The sequence below is a fragment of the Panthera tigris genome, chromosome C2 (assembly GCF_018350195.1).
Source record: "Panthera tigris isolate Pti1 chromosome C2, P.tigris_Pti1_mat1.1, whole genome shotgun sequence".
NCBI lineage: Eukaryota > Metazoa > Chordata > Mammalia > Carnivora > Felidae > Panthera > Panthera tigris.
In genome coordinates, this window is record NC_056668.1 from 105,171,761 (window position 1) to 105,194,313 (window position 22,553).

A 22,553-nucleotide genomic window follows, 5' to 3' on the forward strand; every position below is an offset into this window, starting at 1 on the left:
GTAAATTAAATGTACACCCTTATTAAGTAGTAAGTCAAATGGTCTAAAGCATTTAAAATGAACTTGTCTTCATCAAGAACCCAAAGGGCTATCTTGTTTTTAGCACACAAAGACTTTACCTCACCCCAATCCTACTTCTTCCAAATATAGCACACTTTAATTACTGTGGTTTCTTCATTCAGAGGGATTATATTCCCAAACTGAGGTCTGCTGAAGTCTTCAATGGCCTCCCATCTGTGGGGATGGCAGATCCAATAAATTGCAATCAGCCCAGTAGGATGTAGTAATTCCATAGTAAAGAAAATTGAACAGTCCCTGTTCCACATATTATAAAAACCTTTAAAAAAAAAACAACAGGAAGAAAATTCTCAAACTGCTGGTACACAGCCAATCTTAGTCAAAGCTGATCTCAGTTTCTGTAGACAGTGGCACAAATTGACAATAAATAATTCCTTTCGGTTCCTAATTCCTCAAGTACAGAATAAGTTAGCTAGGATAGCTCAGTGTGACCTAACTGGTAACTGCAGCCAATTGGATAGAACTTTTTAAAGATAATTTTAAAATATTATATATAATTGAAGTCTTTCTATGAAGCTTAAAAGCAATGTTGCAAATAGGTGTTAGGTTAAATGCTAAAGTGAAAACCTAAATATGTTGTGTTATAAGTATTACACTTATTATATAATTATATGTATTACATAACTGACACATCTATATCATCCAAGTGTTTATTGAGAGATTAGGCTCTCAGATTTATTAAATAAGTCTTTCTTCCTGCATTCTTTTTTTAAATGTTTATTTATTTACTTTGAGAGAGAGAGAGAGAGAGAGAGAGCAGGGGAGGGGCAGAGAGATAGAGAGAGAGGGAGAGAGAGAATCCCAAGCAGACTCCCCGCTGTCAGTACAGAGTCTGACTCAGGGCTTGAGCTCAGGAACTGTGAGTTCATGACCTGAGCCAAAATCAAGAGTCAGAAGCTTAATGGACTGAGCCACTCCAGAGCTTCAGAGGAGCATGAGACTCTTGATCTCAGGGTTGTAAGTTCAAGCTCTACATTGGGTGTAGAGATTACTTAAAAATTTTCTTTTAAATCTTAAAAAAGAGAGAGAGAAACAGTTTTCTAAATATTTCATGAATTAAAGAATAAATCACTTAAACATGATAAAATATTTAGAAGTGGATGCCCCCCAAATTCTATATCCCATATGGAATGCAACTAATGCAAAACTTAGAAGAAATTAGATATATTAGAAAAGAATAAACATTTAAAACTTTAATTTTTTAATGTTTATTTATTGTAGAGAGAGAGAGAGAGTTAGAGAGAGACAGAGCATCAGTGGGGAGGGGCAGAGAGAGAGACACAGAATTCAAAGCAGGCTCCATGCTCTGAGTTGTCAGCACAGATCCTGATGAAGGGCTTGGCCTCACAAACTATGAGATCATGACCTGAGCCAAGGTCAGACGCTTAACTGAACTACCCCTAAAAACTTTAAAATATAAGCATTCAGTTCAAGAAACTATTGAAATAATAATAAAATAAAATACAACAGAACTAATAAATATAAGAGCAGAAATGAATGAAATTAAAAAACAAAGATAACTAAGGGCACCTGGGTGACTCAGCTGGTTAAGCCTCTGACTCTTGATTTCAGCTCAGGTCATGATCTCACAGTTAATTGTGAGATTGAGCCCCGAGTTGGGCTCTGTGCTGGATATGGAGCCTGCTAAAGACTCTCTCTCTCCCTCTCTCTCTGCCTCTCTCTCTCTCTCTCTCAAAAAATAAAAAAAAAAATTCATTTAAAAATTAAAAAAAAGATAGCTAAATAGGTTTAATAAAATCAAAAGCTGACTCTACAATGTCTTGTAAAATGGATAAACCCACAAAACTGGTCAATAACAATGAGAAAAGGCATAGATCAACATACAATATGGAAAGTAAATATAAATACTGACATAGGAACCTTTTTAATTTCATGAAAGAATACTATGAACAATATGACAATAATAATTAGGTATAATAGACAATTTTCTAAAAAAATATAAAAAATCAAGGAGAATAAAAAACCTGAAAATATCTGTACGTTTAAAAACAAATTGAATCATGGGGTGCCTGGGTAGCACAGTCAGTTAAGTATCTGACTTCAGCTCAGGTCGTGATCTCACAGTTCATGGGTTTAAGCCCCACATTGGCTCTGTGCTAAGAGCTCAGAGCCTGGAGCCTGCTTCAGATTCTGTGTGTCTCTCTCTCTCTCTGCTCACCGCCCCCCCTCCCTGCCATGCTTATGCTCTCTCTCTCTCTCTCTCTCAAAAATAAACAAACATTAAAATTTTTTTAACAAATAAAAATAAAAATAAGTTGAATCAGTAATTAAAAAAAAAAGTCAACCCCTGAAAAAAGCAATAATCCTTCAAATGGTACAGCTACTTTGGATGATAGTCTGGAGGTTTCTTACAAAGCTATAAACATAATCTTATCATATGATCCAGCATTCATGCTTCTTGGTATTTACCCAAAGGAGCTGAAAACTTAGCCACACAAAAATGTGTACATAGTGTTTATAGCAACTTTATTTATTATTACCCAAACTTGGAAGCAATTACCAAAACTTGGTAGGCAAATGAATAAACAAACTGGTGCATCTAGACAATGGAATATTATTCAGTGTTATCAAGCCATCAGCTATATAAAGCCATGAAAAGACATGGAAAAAAGTTAAATGCATATTACTAATGAAAGAAGCCAATCTGAAAAGGCTGCATACTGTACGATTCCAACTATCTGACATTTGGAAAAGGCAAAACTAAGGAGACAGTAAAAATATCAGTGATTACCAGGGGCTGGGGATTGGAAGGGATGAACAGGCAGATCACAGAGGATTTTTAGAGCAATGAAAGTATTCTGTATAATATGATAATGGTGCATACATGTCATCATACATTTATCAAAACCCATAGAGAATGTATGACACCAAGAATGAATCCTAATATAAATTATGGACTTTGGGTGATAATGATGTGTCAGTGTAAGTTTATCACTTTATAATAAACTTACCACTCTGGGTTGTGGGATGTTGATAGTTGGGGAGGCTGGAGCTTTGATGGGAAAGAAAGGGAGTAGAAGGAACTTTCTGTTCTTTCTGCTCAATTTTGCCATGAACCTAACACTGCTGTTTAAAAACAAGGAAAGTCTACTCAGAAGAAAGCAACAATCTTTGATGGTTTCACAATTGTTTTACCAAACATTTTAAGAAAGATAACAAGAATTTTAATAAAATATTAGCAAATGTGGGTGTCTGGGTGGCTCAGACAGTTAAGCATCTGACTCTTGATTTTGGCTCAGGTCATGATCTCACGGTATATGAGCTCAAACCCCGTGTTGTAACCTGAGCCGAAATCAAGAGTTGGATGCTTAACTGACTGAGCCACTCAAGTGCCCTTGAAAACCCACTTATGACAGAGGTGGTATTACAATTTAGACTAAAAAAATGTTCTGGGGCAACTGACTGTGGATTTGGAAGAAAATCACTTTCACACACATATTCAAAATTATGTATGATAAAGACTCACGTGTGGAAAACAACATCTTAATATCTTTAGAAGAAAATAAGAGATTATTTTTATGACATCGAAGTGGGAAAGAAATTTCCTAAGTAAGATATAAAAGCAAAAACCATGAAAGAAAAATTTGATTACATTAAAATGTAAAACATATGTAGAACAAAAGTCAATACACATAAAATGAAAAGAAAAACAACAATGCATAGACTGAGAGAAGATATTTTCAAGGCATGTAACTGACTACATCAAGAGCCCCATCCCACCCCCACTTTCTTGCTTCCATAGGGTTTATCAATGAAGAGCCCAACAGACTGGAGGCAGGCAGATGTTATGAAGTCAGAGCATCTATTCTCTCAGTATCCATGGGTGTTCCCATAACTGGCTATGACTTTCAACCAAAGTCCACAGCTCCTGAAGGAGCCCTCTCCACATAGCCTCACTGTCCCCAGGTTCCTTCTGTGTCCTATCAGCCTAGGGGTACAATGGCACCCATATTAGGAGTTTGGTTTCCCTAAGCCCTGCCCACACCTTTTTTACCTTGCTCCTAATTGCTCAATTTAAGTTTGCCATCTGCTCTCTTCTGGGACACTGACTGGTGTACGTGGTACAAATTCTGCTTTTAACCTATTAGGCATGTTACTTAATGTGTCTGACCCCAATTACTTCATCTATAAATGGTGCCGCCATGGGAATTAATTTAAATGATCTACATAAGCTCCTCAGTGCAGTATTCAGCATGATGACCAGTCAGTAAATTGTTACTATTATTATTGTGGTGGTGGTGGTGGTTATATTGTTGTTTCTAATATTTCTTCATTGCTACTCAGTGATCTAAATGTCACCTAACCATAGCTGGGCAAAAACACCAAAGCTGAACCTAAACAGGATAGCTAAAACATAATTTGCTATCAGGCTTAAAGAACTTCTCAGGGTTTTCCTAAGCTCACTGTCATACTAATCAATGTGAAACCTTCTTCATCATGTGGAATTACATAATGTTGTTGTCTTCTGTCTACCTATGGTGAATGGGCCAGTCCTGTTCATCTCCCGCAACAAAAGAAGCCTTCATTATTTGCAAGATGAGGCCGCACCAATCATTCACATTCCACAGACACCTGCAGGTATGTCAGCCACAGCAGTCAATGATGCTCTTACACATGCAGGTCTCCATAAATAGCAGCCAACACAAACCAGGGGTGGAGGCTGGCCAGCACCCACCCCTACACCTGTGTGCAACTCTCCCAGTTGTAGACCTCATGGGTCAGTTCTGTCAGTCAGTCACCATGATGTGGGTCCTTACATACCTAATGACATTCATGATCAGGAAGATTGTCTCCATTTCAATTCAATTTTATATACATATTTGAAAAATACTACAAGTTACAACATGAAATAAATGCTTTAATTGGTATGACATACTGAACTATTTAAGGAAAATTATGCAATGTGGTAAAACAACATAGTAAACACCTGTGTCATGGAAGGGGGTGGCAAATTTTAAGCTGTATGTATTTATAAATCACATATATCTGTCTCATTTTATTTTTAGGGGATATTTATTCTCCTCCCGTTACAGTTGCATAGTGTCTAAGATCTGTTAGAGTGTTAGACCATAGAATTTGTGAGGAATGAGGAAGGGGACCATTCTAGGGTGATAGACATGATCTGTATTCTGGACAGAATGCTGGCTACATGGATCTATGCATTTTTCAAAACTCATAGAACTGCACACTTACTATCTGGGCATTTGCCTATAGGTATTAACTCAATTTTAATTGAGTTTACAGGAACATGTAGAGGAATAAAAAAGTTAAAACACAAATTCTAAAAGGTTACACTGGAAGGTATATCCCATTGTACCAGTCTCTTTATGATGGAATACAATCTTGAAACACTAAGAAAATCAATCTTGGGATGCCTGGGTGGCTCAGTCGGTTAAGCGTCCGACTTCAGCCCGGGTCACGATCTCGCGGTCTGTGAGTTCGAGCTCCGCGTCAGGCTCTGGGCTGATGGCTCAGAGCCTGGAGCCTGCTTCCGATTCTGTGTCTCCCTCTCTCTCTGCCCCTCCCCCGTTCATGCTCTGTCTCTCTCTGTCTCAAAAATAAATAAACGTTTAAAAAAAAAAAAAAGAAAAGAAAATCAATCTCATCCCCCCAGAAGTTTGGTAAATAATGGAAGGTAAGAGGAGATGAGTCAGAGACCTCAGAGTAGCAGTGGGAGTCAACTGAAGATTAGGCCTCTGCTGGGAGTGTACTGCCTACATAATTACAGGGTCAACGCCTCAATTATCTGTGCTCATTCAGAGTGGGGTTGACCCAATGACACCCTAGGCTTTCTGGAAAAGGCTTTGGCCCCTAAGGGATCCCAATTTTTTTATGAGCATGTGCGCAAAAGCCCCTAGGGTTACCCCTGAGGGCCCAAACACAATTAGATCTATTCCGAGGTGGCTGAATGGGAAAACTATAAGTTATTGACTGACAGACCCTCAAGGTTCTTAAACATTTTAATCAACAATTTGGATGAGGGCATAGAAGATGCATTTACCAAATGTTCAGAAGCCACACACAGGGATGAGACCACCGGTAAGAGGGGCCAGAGGCTCATAATTCACATCCCCTAAACAGTAACAATGATGGGGCCCAAGCCAAAAACTTAAACTAGAATAAACTAAAAACAAACTACCATCAGGTGCAAAAGCCAATTGCCAAATCCAGGGTGGGAGTGGGGACACCTGACTTGGCAGAAAAGAAGCCCAATGGTTTTCACTGATCACACATGCAGTTGTGCATCAATGGTGTAGTACAGTTGGTTAAAAATTGAACACATTGACAGACAGGTCTGCTAAACTCAACATTGATGCTCTCCTTTTGTCACAGGTGCTACATCTTAAGAGTGACATTGACAAAGTGGAGTGTCTGCCAGAGAGGGGGATCAGGTGGAAGTAGATACCTGCCCTACCAGAAACATTTTAGGAAATTCATTATGTAAGCTGAAAAAGAGTAAAGAGGTACAGGTTAGGTGACTGACCATCTTGGTTTGCCTGGGACTGAGGGGAGTTTCCAGACACAGAACTTCCAGGTTTAAAACCTGTGCGGTCTCTCTCCCTGGCTTGCAGGTGGTCACCTTCTCACAGTGTCCTCACATGGTGGAGAGAAGGAGCATGCTCTGGTCTGTCTTCTGCTAATAAGGACACTATCCCTTCATGGAGAATAGTGTTGCCCTCATAACCTCATCTAAACCCGATTATCTCTCAAAGGTTCCACCTCCAAATATCGTAACAGTGGGGGCTAGGGCTTCAATATATGAATTTGGAGGATGAGGAACACAAACATTCAGTCCATAACAGAGAGATACCAAGCTATGGGTGCCAGAGCCATGAACCTCAATACCCACCTCCAGACACCAAAGGCAGAAGCCTAGGAACCAGAGTTAGAGGGGTCAAGAGTCATGATGAAGGGTGGAGTGGTCAGACAGACTCAGGCCAGAATCCCACCTTCACCACTTCCTGGCTGTGTGATTTGGGCTTATTATTAAATTAAATACCCTCTGAGCCTTAGGTCTGTCATGTGTAAAATGACCAATCTAAGACATGGCATTGTACCCGACCTAGAGTAAGTCCTCAGGAAAAGGTGGTTAACAATTGTCATCACCATCGTCGTCAGTATCAGGGAGCATGCTCACATACATCCCAATGACTTCTCTTCTTTCCAGGACTTCATGCTCCTTAAGGCAGGCAGAGCCCTCACAAGTACCAAAAACCTGACGGAAAGAGGCCCTGTCTGGTCAGGGGTTAGTTTTCTCACATAAGAGAGTCTGGAGTCCTGCAGCCACTTGGGGATACCACTAGAGAGGCAAGGTCCTTCTCTCTCCTGCTCCACCTCCCTCGGTGCATAGCTTCTGTGGTGGCAGAGTGGCTGCTGTATCTCCAAGCCTACCGTCTGCATTCCAGGAAGGAAAAAAGAAAGGGGTGAAGGGCAAAGGTCCATAACAACACCCCAGCTAAGCCAAACCTCTATTTAAAAAAATTTTTTTTGATGTTTATTCACTTTTGAGACAGAGAGAAAGAGAGAGAGAGAGCACGAGTGGGGGAGGAGTAGAAAGAGGGGAAACACAGAATCCAAAGCAAGCTCCAGGCTCTGAGCTGTCAACACAGAGCCCAATGCGGAGCTTGAACCCACAGACCGGGAGATCATGACCTGAGCCGAAGTCGGACACTTAACCTACTGAGCCACCCAGGTGCCCCTAAGCCAAACCCCTTTTAAAAGCCATCCTGGAATCATTGTGTGGAAACCCCTTGGATGTCATTGGACAGGATCAGGTCACACAGCTACCCCAGCTGCAAGGGCCCTGGCGCAGTATTCAATGGATACATTGCAATCCTGAACAATACTGGGGTTTAGCTAGTAAGGAAGAAAAGGAGAATGGATATTGGGTAGGCAGAAAGCAGTGTCCCCCCCCCCCCCATCTACCTCTTCTGCACTATACATTCGTCACCTCCCCACCTCACTTCTCAGGGAACGAAAAAAAACCACTAGTCCTAATGGCACAGCCTGAGTATGCAGCCCTAAACAGGAGGGCACACGGACATCAAGAAGAGGGTGAGTGCAGGCTGTAGTGCTGTGTCTTGGCAAGGAGCTCTGTGACTCCCAAAGCAGAGGTGGTCACAGTTAACATTGAGCCCAGGAGATTTTCCTTTAAGAAAAGCAGCCCAGTTGGACATGGAAAAAGGATTGGGTAAGTCTTTTTTTTTCTCAAGACTTTGGTGGAATTGGCATAACTATTAAAAAGAATGTTCTTTAACGCAGGACCCTGTGTTCTAAAAACAAAAACAAAATGATTGAAGAGTGGGCTAAGAGGAAGCAGCCTTGTGCAGAGTGGGTAATACATGGCTTGTGTCGCGATGAAGAAATACAAAACAGCTAGTCCTGGTTAGACGATTGACAGTTCTGACTGTCTTGCTCAGCCCATGTCAGCCCATGCCTGGAAGGTGCCAACAAGTGTACCTACACTAACCAGGTTGCCTCCGGGCATCCCCCACACAGGCACTCAGAGATGAGATGTATACGAAGGTAGTTCTCCATCATGTCAACTGCAACTTCCTGAACCAGTGGTGTTTGAAGTCTGATCTCTGGGGTGGTGCCAGCAGCATCAGCATCCCCTGGGAACTGGTCAGAAGTGCAAAGCCTCAGGCCCATCCTGGACCTACTGGGATTCTGATGCATATACAGGTTTGAGAACCACTAGCCTAAGTCACTGTCCAATAGCAGGGATGTATTCAATAAGAGCTATCGTTCTATGGCTTTCTAACACATTTCACAAGAGACCCATTAAAGCCAATAAAAAGAAGGGGCACCTGGGTGGCTCAGTCGGTTAAGCATCTGGCTTCAGCTCAGGTCATGATTTCACAGTTTGTGGGTTCCAGCCCTGTGTCAGGCTCTGTGTTGACAGCTCAGAGCCTGAAACCTGTTTCAGGTTCTATGACTCCCTCTCTCTCTCTGCCCCTCCCCTGCTCATGCTTTGTCTCTTTCTCTCTCAAAAATAAATAAACATTAAAAAAAATTTTTTTAAGCCAGTAAAAAGTTAAATCAGGACTCTGAACTATGTAATAAATTCAGAGTTTAGGGTAGGAGATGAATCAGGGAAACCCTCCACAGGCCTGTAATTAAATTTGTAGTTCTTAATGTTATTTCTTTTATTATTCTAATCACAACATGTCTTTTTATCTGTCTTGAAAGGTATAGCAAAAAATGATTTATTGACAGAAATTGATCTCATTAGAGTTTTGGCCCCAAGTATAGGGATAAAATGCACTGAAAAGTTTTGCATATTCCTGTCATTGTTATAGCCTTACTTAGTGAGACAGGCCCCAGTTTTAATATCATATCTATTATGGGCTGAATTGTGTCCCCACCAAATTCATGTTGAAGTCCTAACTGACTATATTTGGAGATAGGACTTTTAAATAGGTAATTCAGGTAAAATGAAGTCATTAGGGCAGGCCTTAATCCACTATGACTGGTGTCCCTATAAAAAGAGGAGATTAAGACAGACACACACAGTGGGAAGACCACGGGAAGAGACAGCAAAAGTGGCTATCTGCAAACCAAGGAGAGAGGCCTCACATGAAACCAACTCTGCCAGGACCTTAATTTCAGACTTCTAGCCTCCAGAGTTGTGAGAAAATTAATTTCTGCTGTTCAGTCCACCCAGTCTGTGGTGCTTTGTTATGGCAGCCCTAGCAGACTGAGATGACATACAAAAAGACTTATGAGTAAGTAGGGCCTTGCCTAATAATTACTGTTGTGGCAGACCTTTGTGCTGTTCCAAATATTTCCAGCTTGCCACTTCCTGGGAAACGTAATGATATTGTACCTTCCCACCCCCTGAAGAAGTTAGGCATGGCCACATGACATGCTTTGGCCAATAAAATGTGACAGGAATTTTAAGAGCCTGAGCACGATTCCCCCTGGTCCTTTTCCCCTCCACCACAGCAAGGAGCAATGCTCCCAAAGAGGCTATTCCTTCACCTGCTCCCTGGAACAAGTGATACAGGCCAGCCCCCAGCCAACCTGTGATGGAGTGGTAGTGAGAGCAACACAATATACCTTTGCTGTTTTAAGTCCTGAGACTGACGCATTGTTCACTATTGCAGCATACCCTAGCCCATCCTGACTGCCACATTGCTTTACTCACAATCTAAAACATGAGCCATCTCATTTATCAAATTTCAAACATTTGATTGTCTCATTTAATTCAGAAAATAGGCATAAAAATTAAACTATCAGTCTTTTTTTGTTTGGATTTTTTAAAACTCCAAAAAAGCTGAAAAATAAATAAAATGTAAAGTAAATAAAAAGGAACTACTGAAGTATAAAATAATAATAAAATAAAATAGGTAATAAGTCCATGTATGATACCTGCATGCTGGGGAGAGAGCACAGGGCTTCTTGTAGAGGGTGGGAAGATGTCACTGAGATTAGTCCAAAGGAAGGACAATCCAGCAAGCCTCTCTGCAATGGGGAGGCACAGCTAAAGGAGAGTATAATCACAGTGTTCCATACTGGTTCTTCCTTCTGATTATCATCTAATTTACCCCCAAACCAGCATCTTATACAGAAGAGGCTGAGGCCAGTTAGGGTGGCTGAGCTGGGCTAGAAGTCTTTCCTCCTGCCTCTCAGACCAGAACCCTCTGCACTCTTCTGTACTTTAAGTCCTTTAAGAATCAAAAGGTAGAGGGGTGGCTCTGTTGGTGGAGCATCCCTTGATTTCAGCTCAGGTCATGATCTCCTGGTTCATGAGATAGAGCCCCACATCAGGCTCTGCACTGACAGCATGGAGCCTGTTTGGGATTCTCTCTCTCTCTCTCTCTCTCTCTCTCTCTCTGCCCCTCCCCTGCTCATGCTCTCTCTCTCTCTCTCTCTCAAAATAATAGCCCATAGTCCATAATAGTGTCTGCTTATCCTAAAGTCTGATCATTTCTGTTATTTACCAGTGAAAACCATTTTTGAACTAGTTATTTATTTCCAAAAAAATAATGTTCATATAACCTAACTCACTTTGTGCACTGTGGATTCTTTTATTTGTAATTTTTAAAAATTTTCTTTTAATGTTTATTTATTTTGAGAGAGAGAGAGAGAGAAAGCTTGTGAGGGAGAGACTGTGGGAGAGCGGGGGAGGGGCATAGAGAGAGAACCCCGAGCAGGCTCCACACTGCCAGCACAGAGCCCTACTCAGGGCTCAACTCACAAATATGAGATCATGACCTGAGCAGAAATCAAGAGTTGGACCCTTAACTGACTGAGCCACCCAGGTACCCCTGTGTACTGTGCATTCTTCTCAGCCTAGGCATGTGGAAACTTCTGGGGAACTTCTAAGAACAAAATGCCTCTTTCTGGGCTTCAGGGTCTTCTGTCTGTTTCCTTTACCTCAGGTAGCCGCTGGCACCATCCCAGTCAGCTTCACTGCTGTCCTGAGCTTGGCCTTCCCTACAATTCATTCAGGCCACCCCTTCTGCCTGGAACAGTCCCCCAACTTGATGTTCTCACAACTTGCTGACTCTTCTAAACCCACCACAAATGCAGCTTTTCTGGAAGAACTTCCCAACTTGAAGCTACCCCTACTGCATCATTACATTGCAAGGAACTTGCCTGACGTCTGCTTATATATAAGTTGTCTAGGCGATTGTGTCATCTATTTATCAGTCAGGTGGTTTACTGTATCAGTATTCTGTTCTTACTATTAGACACATGCCCTTTCATGTACTCTGTGGAAAGAATGGTGAGACGGGAAGAAAATACAATGTGGGTTTTCTAACACATTGTCCTGTTATCTAGGCTGCTATACGTGGGCAGATGCAGTCCTCTGCGGTATGCGGAATTGGTTTTATTTGGCCCTGATAACATACTCTATGAAGTTTAGTGGTGAGCACTAGCGTCATAAACAGAGTTTGAAAAATCGATCACTCCAGAGAGTTCATGGTATACAAATATGAACAATTACTAGGGATTTTTCTTTGAAAAACATGAAATCCTAAGTAGTACCGCCAGGGAAAAAAAAAAAAAACTTTAAAATTCTTTATTTCACTCTGTAATGAATATAGCATCTTCTCAAGAAAAAATAAACTTTACAATTTCAAGCTTTACTTAAGTATCTTTTGCTTGGAAAATTAAAACAGTCCCAGCTTGTCATTTATTTTACATCACAGTTTATAAATCAAGTAGAATGTTAATTCATTCTTGGAATGGCAAATATCCTGTCCTAAGTGATTGATGGAAGGATCAATGATGGAAAATGCCAAGCAAAATTCATTAGAAAATGTATAATTGATCTATAAAGATGCTGCATTCCTAACTAGCATTACATGCAAAAATGAGGACTTATTTGGAAAATTGCAAAATCCAACACCTTGGGTACTGACATTAATCTGCTCAAATGCTGCAGTGACGCCGAATCAAGAGTGGTCAGGCAAATAGGTTGTCCCCACTCACTGTGTACCTTAGCTAACAACCAGTGTTGCAATCACCAAATAATTTGAATATAGGAAGCTTGATGCTTTTTATTTTCTTTAGATGCCACCAGTTTCTGGCCATCCCAAATGCTCCTCATACAACATCCTAAGGCCCAAGCTGTTGAGTTCCTCCTGAGGGCCTGAAGTCTAGCCAGGCTCACTGAGATATGAGAAATGCCCACACATCAGAACCAAGAAGGGGCGCCTCGGTGGCTCAGTTGGTTAAGCGTCCGACTTCGGCTCAGGTCATGATCTCACGGTCTGTGGGTTCGAGCCCCGCGTCAGGCTCTGTGCTGACAGCCCAGAGCCTGGAGCCTGTTTCGGATTCTGTGTCTGTCTCCCCCTCTGCCCCTCCCCTGTTCACACTCTGTCTCTCTCTGTCTCAAAAATAAATAAACGTTAAAAAAAAAATAAAATTAAAAAAAAAAAAAAGAACCAAGAAAAACTAGAATAAAAGGAAGCTTTCATTAGTGGTAACAGAGACAACCCACTACTCCCCTTTAAAAAAATGATCCTTGAATTTCACACTGAAGATTGAGTGGCTCCTTCAGTATTCTTCTCTCAAAACAAAATAATCCCAACTCCTCTGACCACAAAGTCATATTTTCCCATCATTCTTTAGGCTTTTTGTTTTGTTTTATGTAATCCAAACCCCTCCACCTTGAGTCTCTGGTTGTGGAATGTACAAAATAGTGCTTGGAGAAACAATGGGCCACACCTGAGTGTGGACCCCTTTCCTGACCCTTGCTGGTAATGAGACCTTGGGCAAATCGTGTAACCTCTCTCTGGCTTCCAGTTTAGTCCTCTAAACTGTGGAGATTGAAGGAGGTAATTCTGTTACAGAAAGCATGTAGCATCATATCTGAAACACAACTCCCCAAAATACTATTTTCCCTCTTTCCCCAAATCAACCCTGTAGTGAAGTCAGTTGTCTATAACTGTGCTGTCTAGTATGGTAATCAGCCACAAGTGGCTATATATATTTAAATCAATTAAAATTACATAAAATTAAAAATTCATTCTTCACTTGCACTAACCACATTTCAAACACGTGGTAACTACACGTAACTAATGGCTCCCATATTAGACAATGCAAATAGAGAAACATTTTCACTCTAAAGTTATTTTGGATAGTGCTGGTTACCTTACCCACTTGGATTTGGAGGCTTCCAAACACATCAATTTCAGTCTCTAACTAAACTATGTCATGTGAAATCTTTCCTTGGTGACAGTAATAAATGCAACTACTCTATTTTATATCACATCTCTTTTATTTTTTTTTTTTAGTTTTTAAAGTTTATTTATTTATTTTGAGAGAGAGAGAGAGAGAGAGAGCAAGCAAGCAAGGGAGGGGCAAAGAGAGAGGGAGGGAGAGAATCCCAAGCAGGTTCCACACCTGTCAGTGCAGAGCCCAGTGCAGGCCTTGAACTCACAAACTGTGAGATCAGGACCTGAGCTGAAATCAAGAGTCAGACACTCAACCAACTAAGCCACACAGGCACCACCTTTTTATTTTTTTTATTTTATTTTTTCTCCAGCTAAGACAGCAGAAGAGTGGATTTATTGTACGTGGGTCACATTCAACCACAAATGAAAACAGAATTAGTCCCAAAGGTCACAGGTCCAAAGCAAAGGACCAGAAGGGACTGTTTTGGTATGAGCAAGGCAAGTCTCTCAAAGGTGGTGGTTGCAATTAGATGGCAATGGATGTTCTAGATCCACCGAATCAAGTTCTAGAAAGTAGGCATGTAGTCCAACAATTGGTACCAGTGTCCCTGGCGTCTGGCTTTCCTTATTTCTGCTCCTGTGGCTCCATGGGTGTACAAGCTAGCGGTTTACTCAGACTTCTACCTCATCTCTCTTCTTTTACACTTCAGCCTGTGCATTCACTTCTTCCTCCACTTGGCTCTCATGGTGCAGAGGTTTCCAAGAAGATGGCGCTAAGGCTGAGAAAGCGCCAGAGGCCCCTCACATCTTTAATAGAAAGAACCTTATCTCCAGTTCTGCATCTCAAAGAATTCATTCTTACTAGTTCAAGCTAGAAAGGCTCCCTCCTTAATCTCAGATTCAGACACCTATCACAGCCATCCCAACCCAGACCTGCATTCTAGAGCCGTTGGCACTGCGGGTGCCCTCTGCCTGGCTACCGAGGATCTGGTGGGGTGTAGGTGTGATGCTTCAAGCCCTGGGTCTTGTTCCCATCTCTGGAAACTTGCTGCAGCTGGTGTGAGCATCAGGTAGCTTATGGGCCCATGCTGAGGACAATGAATTTCTCCCTGAGTCCTAGGTATCTTCAAGGGAGAGATCAGAAAGCCAAATGTTGTATGCAAACAGCTCACTGTCGAGCAGGGCTTCTTTTCTTTCCTTGCCAGCAAAGTGCTTTCCTCCAGGGGTTTTAGGACAATTACTACATTACAGGCCTGGGGACATAGCATGGGAAATGTAAAGATCTATAGGACTTAACTGAAACAAAAACTAACGTCACCTTAGAGCATGCAGGATGCAGATCCAAGGAACCAGGTGACCCACACTTTCTTCACAAGTGTCCCTGGTTCCAAGGCTCAGAGAAAAGGATCATCTCAGTCACACCTGAGCTTTGGTTAAACAGCTTTCAGTAGTCAAGGATTGATTATCCATATACTCCTCCCAATCCCACCTCCCTTCACTTTCACCTGCTGAAGAGAACAGAAAAGGGATATAGAATCACATTTTCTGGCTTGCTAATAGCTCTAATAATAGGTTAAGAAGGCTAAAGAGTACAATCACGCACTTAGCCATTACTGTGTGCCTAGCACCGTTGGAAGCGCTTTATGTATGTACAGATATTAGCAGATGCAAACCATTAGGAGGCACCAAAAAAGTGCAGAGCAGTTGAGTCACGCCTCAGCTCACACTAGTGAAGCTGGGGGTCTGGCTCCAAGTCCAAGCTCCCCACTGTTGTGCTACCAGCAAGAGATGATGGCAAAGAACCAAAGACTTGCAGTTAAAGTAAACCCCTCCCACCCCCAGCTCCCTCTTGCAGAGGCAACCACTGTTAGCAGTTTCCAATTGTCCTTCTAGACGTTCTGCACAAATGTCCAGAAAGGAGTTGTGGTGTTACATTCCGTGGCCTCACTCATGTATGAATAGGAAATGTTTTCATCATTTTCCTAATAATTGATATCATCTGTGCTTTCTAATCATTGATTTCATCTGTGTGGGGATGCTTGCAACTGGTGATATCAGGGGTGAGGGACGGGGAGAAAACTAAGTTGTCAATAAAGAGTACTCAGGCCTTTACAAAACAGTCCATCCATCCCAGTGCTTCTGGATGGGACTTTTTGCCATGGTCCAGGTTCAAGTCTCTAGCGGATTCCTTCTCTTCCTGCAGGGTCTTTTCCCCCTCCCACTCCTCCTGATCTGCTCTTCTTAGAGAAGAGCCTGAGAGACTGGAGCTGACCGTTTTCCAGCCTGGGAGCTGTCACTCCTTAAGGACCAGCCTGGCCTTAACCAGCTTAACCTTCACCAGCTGGCTCAGCCCAAAGTTGGTGGGATCTGCCAATAGGGTCTTCTCAAGGTAGGGAGTAGCTGAGGTAGTCCCAGACTGTCCTCCAGTGCTGGCACAAGCAGACCCCTTACACACACACACACACACACACACACACACACACACACACACACACACACGGCAGCCTTATAACTTTGGTTCCTGCTAGTAGTATCCGCCTTAGCCGAAAAATTAGGAATTCTTCAACTGTTACAACAAAATCATGCTCAAGTTGGCTTAAACAATACATTTGGTTTATTGGTTCTTAAAACTCTAAAGTCTAGAGCTAGGGCAGGCTTCAGGTGGGTCTTGAGTCAGCAGGACTTCATTTCACCTTGAAATCATCTCCAAGGACTTGATTTCTTTCCATGCCTCATTCCTGCCTCCCCCCCCCCACCCCAGTTGTCTTCATCCTGATGCCTACTTTCCTGAGGGTGGCAAGATGGCACCAGCACCTTCTGGGGCTACAGGTTTCCTCTCGAAGGCGCAGCAAGGGGACAGCTCGCTCTCTAGAGGAGCAGCTTCCCTCCAAGACCTCACCAACAATTCATGACTCACTCACCCAAATAGGGGCCTGAGTCTTCACCTGAACCACCCCCACCCCCGCAATGACCAGGGGGTGAAGGTCCTGCTGACCACTTACAGCCTCCTCTCCAGCCCCAGCTTTCTGAAGACCTGTCCCAGTTCCAATGTCACTGTGCCACAGGGACCCCCATCAATGCTGGCTGCGTCTCTCCCACTTCTCTCCACGGTCCCCAATTTCACTGTGTGCGAAACCGAAGTTCCAAGCCTTGGAGAACTGAAGCAGGTTCTCTCTAAAATCCGAAGGGTTTCGAAATCGCAGCAACTGCAGAGGAGAGAAGCCGGCTCACGGACTGGGCTGGGGGCGCGGCGCAGGGTGGCGGCGGGCAAGTCGTGCTCCGTCGGGGAAGGAGTCTCCATTGCCCCCCTCATCCCCTGCCAGCGCAGCCGGGGCTGGACATCCCCAGCCCCGCGTCGCGGAGGCGCCGCCGCGTCCCGGCATCGAGCCGGGAAGCTGGGGCCCGGGCGGAGTGGGAGTGGGGCGGGGCGGAGGGGCCCAGGGGCTGGAAGCAGCGCCGAGAGGGCGCGGCCGGGCACGGACCCGGGCTCCGGGCAGCGGGCCGCCCCGAGGGCGGAGGGGAGTGGCCCGCCGCGGCCTTATTTCCTCGAGCGCCGGCGCAGCTCACTTGGAGCCTGTCCGTCGAACGCCGCGCCCGCCCGCGTCCATGCCGCCCCGCCTGCAACCGCCGCCCGCCTCTGGGACCGGGCGCCCGCGCGCCGCGGTTCTGCCGCTCGCGCTGCTGCTGTCGCTCGCCCTGCAAGGGGTGGCGGCGGCACCCGCGGGGGCCGGGGAGCCCGAGGACTCCCTTCGGCGCCGGGACCCGGAGCTCCCGCGCGGACTCCTGGAGCAGGCGGCGCGCGCGGCGCTGCACTTCGTCAACTTCCGCGCGGGCTCGCCCAGCACCCTGCGCGTGCTGGCCGACGTGCTGGAGGGCCGCGCCAGGGTGAGTGCGGGCGCCACGCGGCGGCGCACCGTGGGGGCTGTGACACTTGTGTGCGCGCCTGCCCGCCCAGCGGCGGATCCGAGAGTGGGTCTGTGAGGAGTATGGCGTTGGGGGAGATCGGCGGCCGCGAAGTGTTCAGGCCGTGGAGCGGTCCGTGGTTGTGCGCAGTTCGCAGAAAGCTGGGTGGCCCTTTCGGCATTTATGAGACCATAGATTTTTTTTTACAGGGCAGCTCCCATTCCTGGGAAAGAGGTGCATGGGGAAACTGAAGAACAGGCCCCAAAGGCAAGGCTGGATCTTGTCTGGGAGTACCCAGAGGTGGTTGTGAAGGGGGTGGTCGCTGCGCGGCCCACCATGGCCCCAGCAGAAGTCCTGGGCGGGATTTCCAAAAACTATGCCAGTTCCCCTGCGGACTGTGGACGGAGTGCCTTTTAATTGCAGGCGACCCTGCAAGGGCTTCAGGATAATGTGGTTGGAATTTACGCGTTGGCCTGGGCAGAAACCTTGGTAATACTGGCGTCTGCTTTAAGGGGAGTGGACCAGAGCTGTTTTCCCTGTGAATGCAATGAATGAGAATTTGGCAGCTCGTTATTTGGTTGCTAATTTCCAGGCTCTGGCTATAGGAACCATGAGATCATGACCTGAGCTGAAACCAAGAGCATGACCCTTAACGACTTAACCGACTGAGCCACACGGGAGTTCCTATAAGTTCTGAAGAGTGGCAGTAGGATTTTTGTTCTAGATTGCTCTAGACTTGGTGTCAGATACAGAGGTGGAGAGGATATTTTGGAAACTCAGCCTTGGTTCGTCAAAGATTTAATCTTGTACCTGAGGTTGTTAAATTTATTGACCGCTGAAATAAAATTTTTCCTAGAAAAAGGCAACCTACTCTCCTCACCTGTTTTGACAATCCTTACTGGCTCAGGGAGAAAGTTGTTCAGTTTTACTAGTCCAACAGAGAAGTGCAGAAACAGAGCTTGAGAACTTTCTATCCAAGTAGCCACCTCCCAGAGCCCAAAAAGAGTGTCCCTGAAGATTTGCTCCCTGGTTTTCATTGAGGAGGGTTCCTTACAGAAAACCAAGCTCGGTTTTCAAATTCAGGAATTATTTTCTTCCTTCCAAAACCATAAAAGCTAAATAATAACACTTTGCTTTTTTATGCATTTAGTCATCCCCTTGAAAGAAAGATTAAATACTTGGCATCTTTCACAAAATAATCAAACTAAGCTCTCAAAACACAAGTGAGTTAAGTAAAAATTCCTCTTCTCTTTCACAAAGAACTCAGTGTTTTTCATCCGTAATAGTATAACGTTCCTGAATTTTAAGGAGATTCTCCTTTTGACGAAAACAAGCAAACAAAAAACCGGTGGGGGAGTAAATCAACACATTAGAGGCAGATATGCATGAGATGGGGGAGGAAGAGTTAATAAGTAGGGGAATCCAGGGCATTGACCCTAAGAAAGGATAACTTCCTATTGTCATTTGGTTTACCTTTACATTTCTTCTGAAAATGGTTATACATGTTTAAAAAAATTTTTTTAATCTTTATTTTTGAAAGAGAGAAAGAATGCAAGTGGGCGAGGAACAGAGAGCGAGGGAGACACAGAATCAACCCAAAGGAGGCTCCAGGCTCTGAGTTGTCAGCACAGAGCCTAATGCAGGGCTCGAACTCACGAACCACCAGTTCATGACCTGAGCCTATCTGATGCTTAACCGACTGAGCCACCCAGGAGCCCCATAAGTGTTTTTAAATCAAGGAGCCAGGAAAGCGAGCTCAGTGACTTTCAGGGCCAAGAATTTCCAGAGGCTAAAGTGTTTTCAGTTTTTCCCAGCAATTTGGTGAAATTTTCCCTCCATTCCTCTGCCACCTCGAAACATCACCACTAAGTGAAGACAGACCCCCCCCACTTCAAGGGTGATCAAGGCAGCCAGGGGCAAAGTGTGTCTTAAATTTGTGGCAGTGGCCTGCCAGAATCCTGCGGGGTAGCAGAAGCAGAGCAGGGGGCGGCTTGAGTGTGTGTGCTGTTTCTACTGGGGAGCTGCCATGGGCTGCCTTTCCAGAATGTGGGTGACCAGTTGGTGTGGTGTTGTAGGGAACCCGTATTCTAGCCCCTGTTTTACCTCCAGTGAGCCACACAACCTAGAGAAGAAAGATCATGTCTTCTCTGGTTATACCCTCATTTGGAGTGGAAATAATTCATGTTCTGCCGACCATGCTAGGCAATTTTTAAGAGTTCTTTCTATAAGATGATACAAGTACCAGTGGTAAAGTATAAAAATGTGAGTTACCATTATACTGTCTGAGGGTGATCCATTTATCTATGAGTTATTTGTTGAGCACTTACTATGCGCCAGACACTGGGCTACACATTATGGCCCCAATTCAGATTGGGCTGGGATCATCGGGGAAACCCTCTTTGAGATTCACTCAGTTTTGAAGCAGTGTCTCAGCTACCTGAATGAGGAGCACAGACACCACCTGCATGGAACTTTCAGCATAGTGGCTTAAGGAATTTCTGCTTTAATTACAAGAACAGTCATAGTATGGACAAGAAGTAAAAAATAGTAGATCCCCAAAACGGGTCTGCATTCTTGATTCAATCAGTGCATTTCCAGAGTGAGTGCTCACTTGCTACACAATGTCCCTCATCCATGACTGAGCCCAGGGTGAGCAGGTGGCTGGGTATGTGTGAGAAGTGTAGCCAGTAGGGAGCCCTCTCCACCCATGAGGTCCCTGCACCCCTTTGTAAGATGAGAAGCAGGGACCAAGTCAGGAGTTTTCAAAATAATGGCCCCCATAGTGGGTTAAGAAATCAGTTTAGTAGGTTGTAGATGTTTTAACAAAATTGTTTAGAATACAAACTACTGGAGTGTGTTGCAAAAGTAAGAGTAAATAGTATCTAAGATGTGTTTCAAATATACATGTATGAACTAGGTGATTATGGAGAATGAGATTCTGGTTTTGGTTTCAGCTAAGAAGATTTTGAAAGCCAGTAAACCAAATGATTTTTAAGATCTCTTCTAGCCTGGAAATTTCCTGGATTCTAAGTGATTTCTTAGTTCTGCAAAAATCCCTCATTTTAGAAACACTGTTGCCCTCTCGTGGTGAAATGCAGTGATAGCTGTGGTAGGAAATGTAGCCAAGTTTTGAAACGAAATCAATGCTAGCTGCTGAAAGAGCCATTCTGTTTTGTTTACTAATTGTAGGGAGAGACCACACACCACAGCTTGTGTTCTCTCACTGCCCTACCTGGTGGCATCTCTTTTCTGGCTTTACACTACCCTCCACCACCAAGGGAACTTCCGTTTTTCTGATACCATGTAGCACAGCCTCATTACCCACAGTGCAGAGTGGTGGGAGAGTTTGGGGTTGATAACCAGGATATCCTGGATCAGCCCCACTCCTGACTCCTCCCTCCCCTTAAGAGGTTGCCCCTTACAGTGAGACAAGTCTCAGCAAGTACTGAGACCACTTCCCCTAGCAGTTGATGAGAGGCCAGCCAGCCCTTCCCTGACATTTAAAGATCTTTGTGTGCACATACTTCATGAGAAAGGCACCCATTCAGGAATCAGCCATTGTTTGAGGATTGGTCACTTAGGGTGAATGCCCTCTTACATTTCTTGGTTCATTTGTTTGGGGGAGGGAGGTTAGGCCCATATGTTTCTATTTAAATTAAAATTTGGGCCCATATGTTAGGCCCAAATGTTTCTATTTAAATTAAAATCAGTAAATATAAATGAATCACCTATTTTCTGGTACAGGGCAAGGGCCTTTTAACTGTCACCCCTTGCAGTTTCTGTAGCAAGAAAACTCAGCCGTTATGGATCATCCGTGTCTTTCATTTTGGTTTACTTACAGTGCAGGGGAGCACTTGCAAAGGATACAGCGCATAATCCTCTACTTTTACCCTTTTTTCTTCTTTCTTGCTCAGTCTTGACTCACCCACACCCAATTCAACAGCAAGAGTTTTAGAGACTTCATCAATTCCTTCTACAAATTTACCTTGGATTTTGTGGACATGACACTTCTATTTCACACCCAGGCTTCACCAGTTTACCTGACAGTTAATTTGCAATTAAATAATAGGCACACCTGGCAGGAGCAAGTTTGGGAGCAAAACAATGGACTTTGGGTAAGTCTCGGGCCACCAGTGGGACAGACAGGCTAGGCTACTGTGGGTACCCACCCACAGAGCCTGTCTGCTGAGCCACAGGCATTTAGGAGAGCACTTGCTCTACTAAGAAAAGCCTTCCTTTATCACTTTCCAATCTATACTTTCACTTAAGGAAGTCTCCTAACTGCTTTTACAGCCATCACGAAAGAACCCGGGTGGGATTTGCAAGATGAGCATAGTGTTCCTCAGTGCCCTCACCCTGCTCTGGGAAATGAAACATAATGATCCTGAGACCACAAAACAGCACTCTCAACTTCTTTCCCAGGCATCCCTTGTGCTGAAAAGGCACAGGTGCACCCAAGGTCTCCACCCATCCTCTCATTACAGCACCCATCTGGTCTGCAGGCTCTGACTGCAGAGTCTGGGTTTAGCATGGGATGGGAAAGGCCATCTGGCCCAGGTGATAAACTTAGGCCTTGGCCTCTTTGGCACTTAGCCCCACTCACCCAAGCCAACTGCACCCAGATGAGCTAGTAAGTAGGAATGCTTTTGACCAGCTTGTAATGAATTGTTTTTGAACCATAAACATTTTTTTTTTTTACCATCCCACAACACTTTCCACTTGTCTTGCCACATGTGGTGTCATAGCCAGAGATGTGTGTGATCACAGATTATGAGCAGCGGCCCCATTTAAAGATCACTGGCGGTGGGTCATGAACCTAACCACCAGGAGTCTGGCTTGGTTGCACATCCTTCCTTGAACAGCCGAGGCTGTTCTGCTGGAGATAGAATATAAATTCTCAACACTAAAATGATTAATGAG

At 44.1% G+C, this 22,553-nt stretch overlaps 1 protein-coding gene across 1 annotated transcript in view; it reads left to right on the forward strand.

Moving 5' to 3' along the window:
* The first annotated feature begins 4,574 nt into the window (after positions 1-4,574).
* Positions 4,575-22,553, forward strand: part of RARRES1 (retinoic acid receptor responder 1) — a 69,233-nt gene continuing 51,254 nt past the window's right edge. The window contains exons 1-2 of the mRNA XM_042998353.1: positions 4,575-4,677; positions 16,918-17,615. Of these exons, the coding sequence (XP_042854287.1) occupies positions 4,575-4,677; positions 16,918-17,615 (801 nt within the window). The remainder of the gene's footprint in view (positions 4,678-16,917; positions 17,616-22,553) is intronic.